Consider the following 19417-nt stretch of genomic DNA (forward strand, 5'->3'; position numbering starts at 1 on the left):
AGATACATAAAACACGTTGTTCTTAAATTTGAATTAATTATTCTATTATGAAAAAGGATTATTTGATGACATCACTTAATGCCCGCATCTGTTGCATATCCTTAACGTCACTAGGTCTTCCACTTACTGGGTATTAGTGCGCAATCATCTCGTTTGACATATATTGTTCTGATTTGAATTAAAATTGCTGAACACAATATTAGATATGAGCTAGAATCAATAAGTATCCTGTAACGATATAATAAACTATAATATAATTGAAACCACGGCTTGATTGGAGATCTATTTTTGCGAATGACGTCAACGCGGATTTATCCAGACTAGACGAATGTAATGCGGCAAATGTTTATATTTTTGTCAGGTGTTTAGAGTTCTGAACTTCTGTGATGAAAAGACATACGTTTCGCGACCTCTTGTAACATGACAGCGTGTTAAGGTGTTTATTTGAGATTGAGTAAGGATGGGTAACTGTTTCAAGGCGCAGAGTGCGGACGATATTTCCTTGCTGAGGGGTAGTGAAACCCAAGACGGTAATGAACAGGCATTGGGACCCCCACCACCTTACCAGGCATGTTGAACCTATAATAGTCACGTTCATTATCTCTTCATTTTATCTAAATTGTAAATAATCTAATATAGTTTCTTCACAATTAGAGCGAATTTATTCGGATATCATCACAAACTGAGTTCTATTTTCTAAAGGACAGATACAGTGATGGTGTTAACAATGATCTAAAATCAGCTGATTCATGACAACAAAGGGGACAACAAAGAACCAGTCAACAACCAGACATTGTGTGTTACTAGCCGTACATCGTGTTTTCTTTTCCTATCACAACATATGTAATCTGTGAAAGCTGAATAAACATAGTACTTTATCAAGTTAAAACCACATATACGAATCCATATTTTGTACGAGTCTTTACAGCATTGTGTCTCTCTGTTACCTAATTTGTACTTTCAATGTCTTTCAAAATGGATAATTGTCGTAAAGGTTGTGGGATAGTATGTTTATGGCATTTTAAACACATTATTGACTTTATAACGCTGAGAAAATTGGAGCTTTGTGCATAAATATTGTACATGTAACAGATGCAAATATTATGAATCAGATAATTACTTAGTACTCCACACAGTAAAAATACGCTTATTGATATGATGCACAGTCTCCTATACACACGACTTGCAAATCGAAAAAGGCTTAAGGGGTATGCATTTAGAACTCTGGCACCCAGACCATTCTGTTGCTGGGGCCCTCATTCTGGCTATCCAAGATGATGCACCAAGGTAGTTCTGGGAAAAGGGTTGGAGCATAAAATATAACCTTTGTCCAACCACCCACCCATCTGCCAGTCTTGTGTTAGTTATTTTGTAAGAAACAGTGGTGGGGCATTTGTGTTCCTTATCATAAATCTAGTTTTATGTTATAATCATGATATCAAAGACCAGAAATTTTGTTACATGTCCCAAGGGGGAAGTAATTGTCCCTCTGCGAATGAAACATATTTTGAAATTATAATTTCCAGTTTTATCAGTTTGTCTGAATATATCATTGTTGTTTTTTTTAATTTCAAGTTGATAAGCCCATTCCGAATTGCTTTAGAAATGTTCCATTTTTTCTATCGAGACTGAATCTTATAATCATGACACATAGGTCTGTGGAGTCTACATTTGTGATCCAACAGTTTTCACCAGACGTCTTTGGGAATACTTTTAGATTGAAGCTTTTACATGGAATATTAAATTTACAGCTGATATCCCTTGCTGGTGCTTATAAAAATTCTCTCTGCTTTTTTTATGTCCCTTTATTAATGAATATAGTGGTGTTATCAACATGCATGAATCTGATGGTACATGTTCTGCAGGAATGTAAATATTTGTCAAGAAAACACTTGTCCATAGTGTTGTCAGCTGGATTACATTCTTCACTTGCACTATGCACAGTTTTAAGATGTATGTGTACACTGCACTCAGACTTAGCAAACATACTTAATTGTAACATATTTCATGCCTCAGCTAACAATTTGAATTAATTTAATTGGCTTAACAGTACATCTGTGTAAGAGACAAAAGTGCTTTCAACACAGAATATGCAAATTGCACAAATTCATACCTGGAGGGAAATGCAGAATCTGATTTAAAATAACTTGCATAAGATTCGTTCTCACCACTATTCACCTGTGTCATGTGTCATTTAATTTAGAGTAAAGTCCTTTATCATTCCATTGTGTTTAGATCTTTCTCTCAGAGTTATCTCCACCTGGATATTTACATTTAAGCACCATTGGTGTTAATCTGTCATGTTTTTGCTCATTTTTCTTCCCTTAAAGTGAAATCAGCCAGTGAATTACTTTATAGCATTATCAGAGAACATGTTGACTTCAAGGATTTCCAGATTTGAGTCATCTTAAAGCATCCGCAGTTTTTTGTAAATTATATTTGTCTTTATCTATTTTTCTGTCCAGGAGCGGGTAGCACCTAGGGCTCCCATATATTATCCATCACCAAATGTGAGTCGACCAGCCAACTTACTAACAGAAGATGAACAGGTCAAGATTGCCAAACGCTTGGGCCTGATTGTTCACCTTCCATGTGGAGTGTATGATGGGTGCAGCAAAAAGGGCAAAGAGTAAGTCAGTCTGTTTATTTATGTATGACTGTTTCATTTTGCTCTCTTCTGAAACAAAATAGCATATCCAAAACTAAGTGTTTGAAATTTTTACTGAAGCAGTATTACACACTCATACTAATATCAGAGGCATTTGGATTATATGTGTAATTTCTGTCTTGCTTCAAATTGTAACTGAGCAAAACATTGCCTATAGCTTAGGACAGTGACCAAAACATTTCCTATAGCTTATGACTGTGAGCAAAACATTGCCTATAGCTTATGACAGTGACCAAAACATTGCCTATAGCTGATGACAATGACCAAAACAGGACTGACCTACAGCACCTTTCATGTCTGGATCACTCTGGTGGCCTGAGTGGTTAGAGAGCATCTGTCTTTGATGCGGGAGATCGTGGGTTAGAACCCTGGCTAAGTCATGCCAAATAATTATGAAAATAATACTAGCAGCTTGCCTTGCTTGGTGCCCATCATTAAGAGGTTATTTAGGACTTTTCTGACTGGTGTCAGGATAATGTGACTGGGTGGGACATGATGCCCCAGTACTAGACATCACTACAAACTGCCACACTGCAGACATCGTACTGATATGACTAAAATTGTTAAAGCTATATTAAAAATCCACAAACATAAACACTTTTCCATGTCTGTAAACATGAGAATACATGATGCATAGTAAGAATCTGCTAACAACAATCTCGGAAACGCTTAATTACGTGTATTTGGATGCCAGTTTTTGATCTGGGATGCAGAAAATCACTGAGGCGGGAGTCCTCCGTACGCATGTAATAGGTGTGCAGCAAAATTCAAAGACTTGCCAGACCTGCTTCAGCCACCTGCTTTGTGGGGAAAATGTGTTGATCAGTTAGCTGTTCTGATATTTACGACAGAATTCAGTGACTGAAAGACGCCTTGATACATACATGTTGCCGTTTTATAAGAGTACATAAAAAAGAACATGATGCAATACCTGGGCAGCAAGTTCAAAGGCTTTGACTGGCAGCCACATGGGAAAATGTACATATTTACAATTATTGAATTCTGAGGCAGAAAGATCCAGAGATGTACATGTGGTCATTTATAAAAGTACATCAAACAAACAACTTTAGCTTTCGTTATTGTGTTCATTTCCGAATGTAGCGGAATAAGCAATGCACATGACCTCAGAATCAAGACTTGTTGAGATTTAGACAAAATGTCATTTGTAAGTGGGTGACAAGTTGCCTAAAAATGTAAACTTCGCCTTCTTCTGTTAGGAAAGCGAAAACGACTTCGCCCTGTGATTATTTAAGAGGTACATTGACTGACCATACCATATTAAATGCCCCTTGCCTTAGCCCGGTCAGTTTTAGTGTTGTAGCGAAATGTATTCATCAAGGCATCAGTAGTTAGGCCTAGTTTTTATATCAAATACATTAACAAACAAACTCTTGCCCATTCACAAGCATTATGTGTTGATAGCTGATTGACCATTAACCCTTTTCTGAGTAAGGTAGCAACTATCAATTTCCTGCATGCTCTCCTTTGATGATAAAACATACAAACTTGTGTTTTAAGATCAGAATTGGTAATCTGGATATATATTAACTGCCTCTTATACACTATTATTTCATCATAAAATTAGTTTGAACCAGTAGGCTTAAGGGGAAATAATGGCTTACTTCGCTAAGGCTGGGATATACTAGTTTATTAGATTGTCTGTTTTCTTAAATCATCGGGCAAATATATTCAGAAAAAATATACAAATCATTGAAACCAAAGCCAAGGTATTATTTTATTAAAGATTTAACTTTAAAATGCAAATTGTGTAGGTCAGTGGGGCCCCGAGTGGCCATGTGGTCTAAAGCGCTCTTCGTTATGGATCACTGCCATCTCACCTCTGCCTGCGTCGGTTTGAGTCAAAGATTCAGCCAATGTGGGCATGTGAGAAAGCTTGCCAGTAGCTTCTCGTGGGTCAATGGTTCTTTCCGGGGTTTTCCCGGGTTCTTCCTCCACCATTAATACTGGCTGCCATATATAGCCTATCGTGTGCTGAAAAATGGCGTTAAACCCCACAACAACAACAACAACATGTAGGTCAGTAACGTATGAGACAATGCTATGTTGTGGAATTCGCAAGATGCGCTTTAAGGTCTAAGCTGTTTTCTGACTTGACACGTATTTGCGAAAATGCGGGAAAAAACAGCAAATCTAATAATATTTATTTGCCTAAAATTACTACAAGTACATATACAAATAAATAAACCATAAATTTGCGATCCTGTCAATGGACTGTTGTAATGAAGCTATATTATAGTGAGTGATTACATTATGAAAACATCTCCATCTAAAAGTAGATGCACTCACATCTGTACTGATTCTGTAGGAAAGAAGGGACTGCAACTTTTGATGGTGGGACTCCTATTTTTACCAAAATGGGAGTCCAAAACTCCTAGTTTAAAAATCCTAGTGAGACCCCTGTGCTAACATGAGAATACATGATTCATAGTCAGAATCTGCAAACATGAGACTACATGATGCATAGTAAGAATCTGCAAACATGAGAATACATGATGCATAGTCAGAATTTGCAAACATGAGAATACATGACGCATAGTAAGAATCCGCAAACATCAGAATACATGATGCATAGTCAGAATCTGCAAACATGAGAATACATGATGCATAGTCAGAATCTGCAAACATGAGAATACATGATACATAGTCAGAATCTGCAAACATGAGAATACGTGATGCATAGTAAGAATCTGCAAACATGAGGATACATGATGCATAGTCAGAATCTGCAGACATGAGAATACATGATGCATAGTAAGAATCTGCAAACATCAGAATACATGATGCATAGTCAGAATCCGCAAACATGAGAATACATGATGCATAGTAAGAACCTGCAAACATGAGAATACATGATGCATAGTCAGAATCTGCAAACATGAGAATACATGATGCATAGTCAGAATCTGCAAACATGAGAATACATGATGCATAGTAAGAACCTGCAAACATGAGAATACATGATGCATAGTCAGAATCTGCAAACATGAGAATACATGATGCATAGTCAGAATCTGCAAACATGAGAATACATGATGCATAGTCAGAATCTGCAAACATGAGAATACATGATGCATAGTCAGAACCTGCAAACATGAGAATACATGATGCATAGTCAGAATCCGCAAACATGAGAATACATGATGCATAGTCAGAACCTGCAAACATCAGAATACATGATGCATAGTAAGAACCTGCAAACATCAGAATACATGATGCATAGTCAGAATCTGCAAACATGAGAATACATGATGCATAGTAAGAACCTGCAAACATGAGAATACATTATGCATAGTCAGAATCTGCATACATGAGAATACATGATGCATGGTCAGAATCTGCAAACATGAGAATACATGATGCATAGTAAGAATCTGCAAACATGAGAATACATGATGCAGTCATAATCTGCAAGCATGAGAATACATGATACATAGTAAGAACCTGCAAACATGAGAATACATGATGCATAGTCAGAATCTGCAAACATGAGAATACATGATGCATAGTCAGAATCTGCAAACATGAGAATACATGATGCATAGTAGGAACCTGCAAACATGATAATACATGATGCATAGTCAGAGTCTGCAAACATGAGAATACATGATGCATAGTAAGAACCTGCAAACATGAGGATACATTATGCATAGTAAGAATCTGCAAACATGAGAATACATGATGCATAGTCAGAATCTGCAAACATGAGAATACATGATGCATAGTAGGAACCTGCAAACATGAGAACATATGATGCATAGTAAGAACCTGCAAGCATGAGAATACATGATACATAGTAAGAATCTGCAAACATGAGAATACATGATGCATAGTCAGAATCTGCAAACATGAGAATACATGATGCATAGTCAGAATCTGCAAACATGAGAATACATGATGCATAGTAAGAACCTGCAAACATGATAATACATGATGCATAGTCAGAGTCTGCAAACATGAGAATACATGATACATAGTAAGAATCTGCAAACATGAGAATACATGATGCATAGTCAGAATCTGCAAACATGAGAATACATGATGCATAGTCAGAATCTGCAAACATGAGAATACATGATGCATAGTAAGAACCTGCAAACATGATAATACATGATGCATAGTCAGAGTCTGCAAACATGAGAATACATGATGCATAGTAAGAACCTGCAAACATGAGGATACATTATGCATAGTAAGAATCTGCAAACATGAGAATACATGATGCATAGTAAGAACCTGCAAGCATGAGAATACATGATGCATAGTAAGAACCTGCAAACATGAGAATACATTATGCATAGTAAGAATCTGCAAACATGAGAATACATGATGCATAGTCAGAATCTGCAAACATGAGAATACATGATGCATAGTCAGAATCTGCAAACATGAGAATACATGATACATAGTCAGAATCTGCAAACATGAGAATACATGATGCATAGTAAGAATCTGCAAACATGAGGATACATGATGCATAGTCAGAATCTGCAGACATGAGAATACATGATGCATAGTAATAACCTGCAAACATGAGAATACGTGATGCATAGTCAGAATCTGCAAACATGAGAATACATGATGCGTAGTCAGAATCTGCAAACTTGAGAATACATGATGCATAGTAAGAACCTGCAAACATGAGAATAATGATGCATAGTCAGAATCTGCAAACATGAGAATACATGATGCATAGTCAGAATCTGCAAACATGAGAATACATGATGCATAGTAGGAACCTGCAAACATGAGAATACATTATGCATAATAAGAATCTGCAGACATGAGAATACATGATGCATAGTAAGAACCTGCAAGCATGAGAATACATGATGCATAGTAAGAACCTGCAAAAATGAGAATACATTATGCGTAGTAAGAATCTGCAAACATGAGAATACATGATGGATAGTCAGAATCTGCAAACATGAGAATACATGATGCATAGTCAGAATCTGCAAACATGAGAATACATGATGCATAGTCAGAATCTGCAAAAATGAGAATACATGATGCATAGTAAGAATCTGCAAACATGAAGATACATGATGCATAGTAAGAATCTGCAAACATGAGAATACATGATGCATAGTAAGAATCTGCAAACATGAGAATACATGATGCATAGTCAGAATCTGCAAACATGTGAATACATGATGTGTAGTAAAAGCCTGCAAACATGAGAATAATGATGCATAGTCAGAATCTGCAGACATGAGAATACATGATGCATTGTAAGAACCTGCAAACATGAGAATATGTGATGCATAGTCAGAATCTGCAAGCATGAGAATACATGATGCATAGTCAGAATCTGCAAACATGATAATACATGATGCATAGTAGGAACCTGCAAACATGAGAATACATGATGCATAGTCAGAATCTGCAAACATGAGAATGCATGATACATAGTAAGAATCCGCAAACATGAGAATACATGATGCATAGTAAGAACCTGCAATCATGAGAATAAATGATGCATAGTAAGAACCTGCAAACATGAGAATACGTTATTCATAGTAAGAATCTGCAAACATGAGAATACATGATGCATAGTCATAATCTGCAAACATGAGAATACATGATGCATAGTAGGAACCTGCAAACATGAGAATACATGATGCATAGTCAGAATCTGCAAACATGAGAATACATGATGCATAGTAAGACCCTGCAAACATGAGAATACATGATGCATAGTAAGAATCTGCAAACATGAGAATACATGATGCATAGTCAGAATCTGCAAACATGAGAATACATGATGCATAGTAGGAACCTGCAAACATGAGAACATATGATGTATAGTAAGAACCTGCAAACATGAGAATACATGATGCATAGTAAGAACCTGCAAACATGAGAATACATGATGCATAGTCAGAATCTGCAAACATGAGAATACATGATGCATAGTAAGAACCTGCAAACATGAGAATACATGAGGCATAGTCAGAATCTGCAGACATGAGAATACATGATGCATAGTCATAATCTGCAACATGAGAATACATGATGCTTAGTAGGAACCTGCAAACATGAGAATACATGATGCATAGTCAGAATCTGCAAACATGAGAATACATGATGCATAGTAAGAACCTGCAAACATGAGAATACATGATGCATAGTCAGAATCTGCAAACATGAGAATACATGATGCATAGTCAGAATCTGCAAACATGAGAATACATGATGCATAGTAAGAACCTGCAAACATGATAATACATGATGCATAGTCAGAGTCCTGCAAACATGAGAATACATGATGCATAGTAAGAACCTGCAAACATGAGGATACATTATGCATAGTAAGAATCTGCAAACATGAGAATACATGATGCATAGTAAGAACCTGCAAGCATGAGAATACATGATGCATAGTAAGAACCTGCAAACATGAGAATACATTATGCATAGTAAGAATCTGCAAACATGAGAATACATGATGCATAGTCAGAATCTGCAAACATGAGAATACATGATGCATAGTCAGAATCTGCAAACATGAGAATACATGATACATAGTCAGAATCTGCAAACATGAGAATACGTGATGCATAGTAAGAATCTGCAAACATGAGGATACATGATGCATAGTCAGAATCTGCAGACATGAGAATACATGATGCATAGTAATAACCTGCAAACATGAGAATACGTGATGCATAGTCAGAATCTGCAAACATGAGAATACATGATGCGTAGTCAGAATCTGCAAACTCGAGAATACATGATGCATAGTAAGAACCTGCAAACATGAGAATAATGATGCATAGTCAGAATCTGCAAACATGAGAATACATGATGCATAGTCAGAATCTGCAAACATGAGAATACATGATGCATAGTAGGAACCTGCAAACATGAGAATACATTATGCATAATAAGAATCTGCAGACATGAGAATACATGATGCATAGTAAGAACCTGCAAGCATGAGAATACATGATGCATAGTAAGAACCTGCAAAAATGAGAATACATTATGCGTAGTAAGAATCTGCAAACATGAGAATACATGATGCATAGTCAGAATCTGCAAACATGAGAATACATGATGCATAGTCAGAATCTGCAAACATGAGAATACATGATGCATAGTAAGAATCTGCAAACATGAGAATACATGATGCATAGTAAGAATCTGCAAACATGAGAATACATGATGCATAGTAAGAATCTGCAAACATGAGAATACATGATGCATAGTCAGAATCTGCAAACATGTGAATACATGATGCGTAGTAAAAGCCTGCAAACATGAGAATACATGATGCATAGTCAGAATCTGCAGACATGAGAATACATGATGCATTGTAAGAACCTGCAAACATGAGAATACGTGATGCATAGTCAGAATCTGCAAGCATGAGAATACATGATGCATAGTCAGAATCTGCAAACATGATAATACATGATGCATAGTAGGAACCTGCAAACATGAGAATATATGATGCATAGTCAGAATCTGCAAACATGAGAATGCATGATGCATAGTAAGAACCTGCAAACATGAAAATACATGATGCATAGTCATAATCTGCAAACATGAGAATACATGATGCATAGTAAGAATCCGCAAACATGAGAATACATGATGCATAGTAAGAACCTGCAATCATGAGAATAAATGATGCATAGTAAGAACCTGCAAACATGAGAATACGTTATTCATAGTAAGAATCTGCAAACATGAGAATACATGATGCATAGTAAGAATCTGCAAACATGAGAATACATGATGCATAGTCATAATCTGCAAACATGAGAATACATGATGCATAGTAGGAACCTGCAAACATGAGAATACATGATGCATAGTCAGAATCTGCAAACATGAGAATACATGATGCATAGTAAGACCCTGCAAACATGAGAATACATGATGCATAGTAAGAATCTGCAAACATGAGAATACATGATGCATAGTCAGAATCTGCAAACATGAGAATACATGATGCATAGTAGGAACCTGCAAACATGAGAACATATGATGTATAGTAAGAACCTGCAAACATGAGAATACATGATGCATAGTAAGAACCTGCAAACATGAGAATACATGATGCATAGTCAGAATCTGCAAACATGAGAATACATGATGCATAGTAAGAACCTGCAAACATGAGAATACATGAGGCATAGTCAGAATCTGCAGACATGAGAATACATGATGCATAGTCATAATCTGCAACATGAGAATACATGATGCTTAGTAGGAACCTGCAAACATGAGAATACATGATGCATAGTCAGAATCTGCAAACATGAGAATACATGATGCATAGTAAGAACCTGCAAACATGAGAACACATGCATAGTCAGAATCTGCAAACATGAGAATACATGATGCATAGTAAGAACCTGCAAACATGAGAATACATGATGCATAGTCATAATCTGCAAACATAAAAATACATGATGCATAGTCAGAATCTACAAACATGAGAATACATGATGCATAGTCAGAATCTGCAAACCACATGATCCATTCTGGGGCCCTCCTCCATTTCGTAAAAGGCTATTTATGCAGGCAGGAGCCACCGTAGCTCATTAGTTATGACAGAGGCATGAACCACTGTGGCTCATTAGTTGTTACAGAGGCAGGAACCGCTATGGCTCATTGGATTTGACAGCCAGATGCCACTGTGGTTCGTTAGTTATGACTGAGGCAGGAACCACTGTGACCCATTGGATTTGACAGCCAGGATCCGTTGTGGCTGATCGTTTAGCATGACAGATTCAAGACTGTACATGTGCAATAGAATCCTGCCATCGGATCAGCCAGAATCAACTACCATGGTGTATCCATGGGCAAGACAATTTACTCCAAAGACCTGGGCTCTTAATAGCCTACCTCTGGTGCCATGCTGTAAAACACTAAACCAAACTGTCTCTGCTTTCCTTTTCCACTAGATATTTGGCTTCTGAGAAGAGAAGACATTAATTTGAACAATTGATAGAGGTCTTATCTTCATCGGGGAATGCCAATTGGACTAGTCAATAGAGAAAAAGAAACTTCCTCCAGAAGTGCTTATAGAACTGGTCAGTAGAGAAAAATGAACCTGGTTAGAGACTTGGCATAATTTTCCCAGGCTGTTTAAGGTTTATCCACTGATTTCTTATGATTGCTATAATTTAATGGTTATTTCTGTCAATTACTTATATTGGAAAAAATTAGAGGCACCCATGATGATGTATATTTATAAATTACAGAATTCAAATGGAATTTATTGATTTGCAGAAGTATATTTTTTCTTCAGATTTAGTTGACTAAGCTAAGAAACTAAATTAATTTTAAAACATTTTTTATTGTACAGGATGTACTGTAATGGACATGATATGGAGGGCAAAGAAATCCAACTGAACATGTCTTGAATGCCTCGTAGCGTCCATTTGAGAGTTGTTTGGTCCTTTAAAAATGTGCAGATTTATTTCTCCAAACTCGGGTTGTCACTGTTTAACTATATATGCATGTAGCCCTAAAAATGTTCAAATCTTCTAACTTGTAGAGAGCGAACAAGATATTTAGTAAAGGTAAAAACAAAGGTTGTTCACTTAAACTGAAGGTGAATTTTAACAATAATTTTTTTTTCAACACATATTTGTTAGTTCTGAAGTTTTCATGTTTTTATTATATAAACACAATTTATTTCCTGTGTATATAAAATTTGTCAGTAACTCATTCCTTTCATTGCATAGCAGAGACGTTTTATATCTGTTGATACAGCTTGTTAGAGTTTTCACCAAGTTATACTGAAAAAGAGTTTTCACCAAGTTATACTGAAAATATAATACACAGTAACTACATGAAAATACCAGTATCTGTCAGCAAGCAGTAAGATAATTGTACAAGGAGAGCAAATTCTTATGCATTTCACATGATTTTGGTAAGTATTGATATATAGCATGTACCTCAATCTTTGACCCAGACTGAGGTAAAAACTTGGTTCTGCCTAATAATATGCATGTGATACAATGCATTTTACAATCTTGATCATTTTATGCAGTTTCCGTTGTGTGACAGGAGTCAGTCATTTTGCACAGTGCACTGATCGTCATTTGTTTTTAAACTCTTTGCAACTAAACCAGTGCTTGATTGTTTCTCTTTTGAGACTTTTCTGTCAGTTCATGGCACCCAAACATTACCAGTACCTTTTTTTTAAACGATATATTCAAAGAAGAATGACAATAATGGCAGTATTGAAAGTTTATCTTTCCAGTTTTGGGGTTGGTTGGCACTTACTTAAAAGTGCCACTTGAAGGTTTGCCTTGCTCATGAAGTTCAGAATGTTGCATGAAAAGTTGCTATACAATCCTTGTCTTATCTGTCTTTCTTCTTCACTACCAAACAGAAGACTCATTTACACAGAACTTCCTCATATTGGCTCTGTTCCAGTATAGGAAGTGAAGATTAGCTCGTCTTGCAGCATAGTAATTGAGTTTCCTACAAGGTCTATGTTGATACCTTAACTATATTTGTTCAGATTTTAAGATCGACCACAAGATGCTGTGTGGAAGTATAGATCCATTATTTATCATTTTTTTGGACTGTCATGACATTTCTGAAATATATCTCATTGTCCAATCTTGAATTTAGTATGATGGTGTATCATAAATGATGTATGTCACATCAGAGTTTGGTTGGTGTTGGTTACCTTTAAAAATACCGCACCAAGTGAATTAAACATTGATCATTCTTTTGCAACAACAACAGTGTGAATTACTGTGATTTATGATGAGCAATAAGCGAAACAGTTTAGAAGAAAAATAAATAAATCACAACTTAGCCTGGGCAAAGTAATGTAATTATGTTGTATTACATGTATTTCCAGTAGAAATACAGCACAAACAGCTACACAGTGATGTGAAATGAAATGAGTTTATTAATCAGATAACAAGTAATCAAAGAAAAAGACTACAAAGGTTTCTATGCATGATTTAATTCTTTAATGAGCTTTGTAAACAATTAGAATGTGACAAAATTAATTTTGAACAAGGAGTAAATGTGACATCTATAGGCAGCTTTTGTGCCATGAACCTTTTCTCAGATTGACCTGGACTACCCACCCACTTTTATTTTTGTTCCTTTGTAACCCGACCACTCCCTTCCTGAAAAAGATATTAAGTAAAATAATTTTGCCTTGTACATCCAAAATACAGTATTGCTTACTGTTATTTTGTTATGGTATTACTTGTAAAGTGCTGTGAATTGGAGACTGAATGTTTTCTGTTGTTTCAGGAACAAAGTGAGACTTAAGCTACCACTGTGTCCAAATTTCCTGTTTTCGTACTTATAGCTTCAAAGGTCATAGGTCATTTGGTCACTCTAAACTGATAATTTAGTTGGGAAGTTGGTATCACATGCAGAAATAAAACTAATATTAGTAAGTTGTGTTTATGTTCACTTTGAACAAGTACTGTTTGTTTCTAATATATGTAAATACCAATTTGAGCATGTTATTTCTTTTACCCAAGATGGTGTCTGAACAATTTTAAAGGGACATAACTAGTAACACACCTTGGAGAATAGATTGGAAAGGATGCTTAGAGACTGTGTAGTATATATATATATATATATATATATATATATATATATATATATATATATATCCATCACACTCTACAGTCTGTGTTCATCTGTCCTATAGTCAATATATCCATCACACTCTACAGTCTATGTTCATCTGTCATATAAGCAATACATCCATCACATTTCTACAGTCTTGTGTTCATCTGTCCTATAGTCGATGCATCCATCACACTCTTTTGCCTATGATCATCTATCACAGTAGTTCTTAACCCATGGGTCACAACCCAGAACTGGGTTTCATACTGTTTTGAGTGGGTTGCCAAGATCAACCTTAATAATTTGACATTTCCTACCAAAGTGTTTTTTTTAGCATTTGATATGTCATGAGGTCAACACCACAAAGCTAATCTGTGTCACCACCCAACAAGGTTAAGAACCACTGATCTAGCAGATAGTCAATATGTCCATCACAGTCTACAGTCCATTTTAGTCTGTCCATAACAATCTACAGTCCATTTTACTCTATTAGATAGTCAATATGTCCATCACAATCTACAGTCCATTTTACTCTATTAGATAGTCAATATGTCCATCACAATCTACAGTCCGTTTTAGTCTATCAGACAGTCAATATGTCCATCACAATCTACAGTCCGTTTTAGTCTATCAGATAGTCAATATGTCCATCACAATCTACAGTCCATTTTAGTCTATCAGATAGTCAATATATCCATCACAATCTACAGTCCATTTTAGTTTATCAGATAGTCAATATGTCCATCACAATCTACAGTCCATTTTAGTCTATCAGATAGTCAATATGTCCATCACAATCTACAGTCCATTTTAGTCTATCAGATAGTCAATATGTCCATCACAATCTACAGTCCATTTTAGTCTATCAGATAGTCAATATGTCCATCACAATCTACAGTCCATTTTGTCTATCAGATAGTCAATATGTCCATCACAATCTACAGTCCATTTTAGTCTATCAGATAGTCAATATGTCCATCACAATCTACAGTCCATTTTAGTCTATCAGATAGTCAATATGTCCATCACAATCTACAGTCCATTTTAGTCTATCAGATAGTCAATATGTCCATCACAATCTACAGTCCGTTTTACTCTATTACATAGTCAATATTTCCATCACAATCTACAGTCCGTTTTAGTCTATCAGACAGTCAGTATGTCCATCACAATCTACAGTCCATTTTACTCTATTAGATAGTCAATATGTCCATCACAATCTACAGTCCATTTTAGTCTATCAGACAGTCAATATGTCCATCACAATCTACAGTCCATTTTAGTCTATCAGATAGTCAATATGTCCATCACAATCTACAGTCCATTTTAGTCTATCAGATAGTCAATATGTCCATCACAATCTACAGTCCATTTTAGTCTATCAGATAGTCAATATGTCCATCACAATCTACAGTCCATTTTAGTCTATCAGATAGTCAATATGTCCATCACAATCTACAGTCCATTTTAGTCTATCAGATAGTCAATATGTCCATAACAATCTACAGTCCATTTTGTCTATCAGATAGTCAATATGTCCATCACAATCTACAGTCCATTTTAGTCTATCAGATAGTCAATATGTCCATCACAATCTACAGTCCATTTTAGTCTATCAGATAGTCAATATGTCCATCACAATCTACAGTCCGTTTTACTCTATTACATAGTCAATATGTCCATCACAATCTACAGTCCGTTTTAGTCTATCAGACAGTCAGTATGTCCATCACAATCTACAGTCCATTTTACTCTATTAGATAGTCAATATGTCCATCACAATCTACAGTCCGTTTTAGTCTATCAGACAGTCAGTATATCCATCACAATCTACAGTCCATTTTACTCTATTAGATAGTCAATATGTCCATCGCAATCTACAGTCCATTTTAGTCTATCAGACAGTCAGTATGTCCATCACAATCTACAGTCCATTTTACTCTATTAGATAGTCAATATGTCCATCACAATCTACAGTCCATTTTAGTCTATCAGATAGTCAATATGTCCATCACAATCTACAGTCCATTTTAGTCTATCAGATAGTCAATATGTCCATCACAATCTACAGTCCGTTTTACTCTATTACATAGTCAAGATTTCCATCACAATCTACAGTCCGTTTTAGTCTATCAGACAGTCAGTATGTCCATCACAATCTACAGTCCATTTTACTCTATTAGATAGTCAATATGTCCATCACAATCTACAGTCCATTTTAGTCTATCAGATAGTCAATATGTCCATCACAATCTACAGTCCATTTTAGTCTATCAGATAGTCAATATGTCCATCACAATCTACAGTCCATTTTAGTCTATCAGATAGTCAATATGTCCATCACAATCTACAGTCCATTTTAGTCTATCAGATAGTCAATATGTCCATCACAATCTGCAGTCCATTTTAGTCTATCAGATAGTCAATATGTCCATAACAATCTACAGTCCATTTTGTCTATCAGATAGTCAATATGTCCATCACAATCTACAGTCCATTTTAGTCTATCAGATAGTCAATATGTCCATCACAATCTACAGTCCATTTTAGTCAATCAGATAATCAATATGTCCATCACAATCTACAGTCCGTTTTACTCTATTACATAGTCAATATGTCCATCACAATCTACAGTCCGTTTTAGTCTATCAGACAGTCAGTATGTCCATCACAATCTACAGTCCATTTTACTCTATTAGATAGTCAATATGTCCATCACAATCTACAGTCCGTTTTAGTCTATCAGACAGTCAGTATGTCCATCACAATCTACAGTCCATTTTACTTTATTAGATAGTCAATATGTCCATCGCAATCTACAGTCCGTTTTAGTCTATCAGACAGTCAGTATGTCCATCACAATCTACAGTCCATTTTACTCTATTAGATAGTCAATATGTCCATCACAATCTACAGTCCATTTTAGTCTATCAGACAGTCAGTATGTCCATCACAATCTACAGTCCATTTTACTCTATTAGATAGTCAATATGTTCATCACAATCTACAGTCCATTTTAGTCTGTCAGATAGTATATCCAGTAAACTCTACAGTCTATGTTAATCTATCAAATTATTTCGGAGATACTGTTTTATCAACTCCATTTCTAGTTCCGCAGATCATAGACCAGAAGAGCTTGTCTGTTATTTGTCTGTCCATTAGCACAAGTTGCCATTGCAGCCAGCTTTACAATCTTGTCATCACTACTACTCCTGACTGGACATATTGACATGGAGTTTTCACCAGAAGACATTTTAGGATGCTTTCTTAGTCCTGAGTGAAAATGGTTCCTTTCATACTTCCATTATGGCCAGATCATGGTATTACAACAAAGGAGAATGAATGGTCATGTCAGCATAGGGTTCTCGGTAAAAGACTTATGAAAAATCTTGTTGTTGCTACTTGTACTGAATGAAAAATCATATCTGCATGGTATTTTCTCCAGAAGACTTATTGTGTGAAGTTGGTCTTAAAAATATAAATTGTGCTGATCTGATATCCAATATGAACACCATAGAGGTCATCTTGAAAATCTTGTCACTACTCCCCCACCCCTTGATGGAAAGTCATATCAGCATTTGGTTTTAATCAGAATACTTCTTATGATGTTTAGTTGGTACTAAACGAAAATGGTGGTGATCTGATTGATATCCAGTATGTCCACCATGGCAGCCATGTTGAAAATCTTATTTTTAAAATGGAAAATCTTATAACCATGGAGTTTTCACCACTTGATTGATTATAATATCTGATTGAAAATTGGGCCATTCTGACCTCAGATATGGTCACCATGGAAGCGAGCTTGAAATTCAGCTTGTCTTTTTGTCACAGCTCCTCACAAATAAGGTCATATCGACATGTGGTTTTTACCACTTGATTGATTATAATACCTGAATGAAAATTGGGCCATTCTGACCTCAGATATGGTCACCATGGAAGCGATCTTGAAATTCAGCTTGTCTTCTTGTCACTGCTTCTCACAAACAAGGTCATATTGACTTGGGGTGTTTTTACCAGAAGACTTGATATGGTGTCAGGATGGTCCTGCATGAAAATGGCGCTATTATGGGCAACATCCTGTTAGGGTTATTCCTCCTGAATAAATGGTCATATATTTACATAGGTTTTTTGACAGAAAACTTCTTATGGTATCTAGTTTCTCCTCAAAGAAATGTTTGTTGATGGACACATTATATCAGAAGACAGTGTTGAGGTTCTTTTGGTCTAGTATTCCAGATCTCAGTAGCCTCTTTCATTGACATTCTAATGGCCTCGTGGTTAGAACGTCTGCCTCAGCTGTGGGAGGTCACTGGTTCAAACCCCAGCCGAATCATACCAAAGACATATAAAAATGATACTAACAGCGGTTAGTTTTAGGACTGTTCGGTATGGTGTCAGGATAATGTGACTACAGAGTTCTCGCTAGGATTTTAAAAATAGGAGTCCCACCATCAAAAGTTGCAGTCCCTTCTTTCCTACAGAATCAACACAGACATTGAGTGCATATATTTTTAAATGGAGAGGTTTTCGTAATATAATCACTCACTATAATATAGCATCATTACAACAGTCCATTGACAGGATTGCAAATTTATGGTATATTTATTTGTATACATACTTGTAGTAATTTTAGGCAAATAAATAGTATCTGATTTGCTTTTTTCCCCCCGTATTTTCGCAAATACGTGCCAAGTCATTAAACAGCTTAGACCTTAAAGCGCATCTCGCGAATTCCACAACATAGCATTGTCCCATATGTTTCTGACCTTCATAATTTGCATTTTAAAGTTAAGTCTTTAATAAAATAATACCTAGGCCTTGATTTCAATGATTTGGATATTTTTTCTGAATATATCGGCCCGATGATTTAGGAAAACAGACAATCAAATAAACTGGTACATACCAGACTTAGCGAAGTCCGCCATTATTTCCCGTAAGGCCTACTGGTTCACTTACAGTTTCAAACTAATTTTATGACAAAATAGTGTATAAGAGGCAGTTAATATATATCCAGATCACCGATTCTGATCTTAAAACACAAGTTCGTATGTTTTATCATCAAAGGATATCATGCAGGAAATTGATAGTTGCTACCTTACTCGGAAAAGGGTTAATGGTCAATCAGCTATCAAAACATAATGCTTGTGAATGGGCAAG

The 19417-nt window shown here is 35.9% G+C and overlaps 1 protein-coding gene across 1 annotated transcript in view; it reads left to right on the forward strand.

The window, feature by feature from the left end:
* The first annotated feature begins 329 nt into the window (after window positions 1-329).
* The window catches only part of LOC149807882 (RING finger protein 11-like), a 34471-nt gene continuing 15383 nt past the window's right edge, over window positions 330-19417 (forward strand). The window contains exons 1-2 of the mRNA XM_089971568.1: window positions 330-568; window positions 2466-2629. Of these exons, the coding sequence (XP_089827694.1) occupies window positions 461-568; window positions 2466-2629 (272 nt within the window). The 5' untranslated portion in view covers window positions 330-460. The remainder of the gene's footprint in view (window positions 569-2465; window positions 2630-19417) is intronic.

Source organism: Sinohyriopsis cumingii, chromosome 1 (genome assembly GCF_028554795.1).
Source record: "Sinohyriopsis cumingii isolate HCF-2022 chromosome 1, ASM2855479v2, whole genome shotgun sequence".
Classification (NCBI taxonomy): Eukaryota; Metazoa; Mollusca; class Bivalvia; order Unionida; family Unionidae; genus Sinohyriopsis; species Sinohyriopsis cumingii.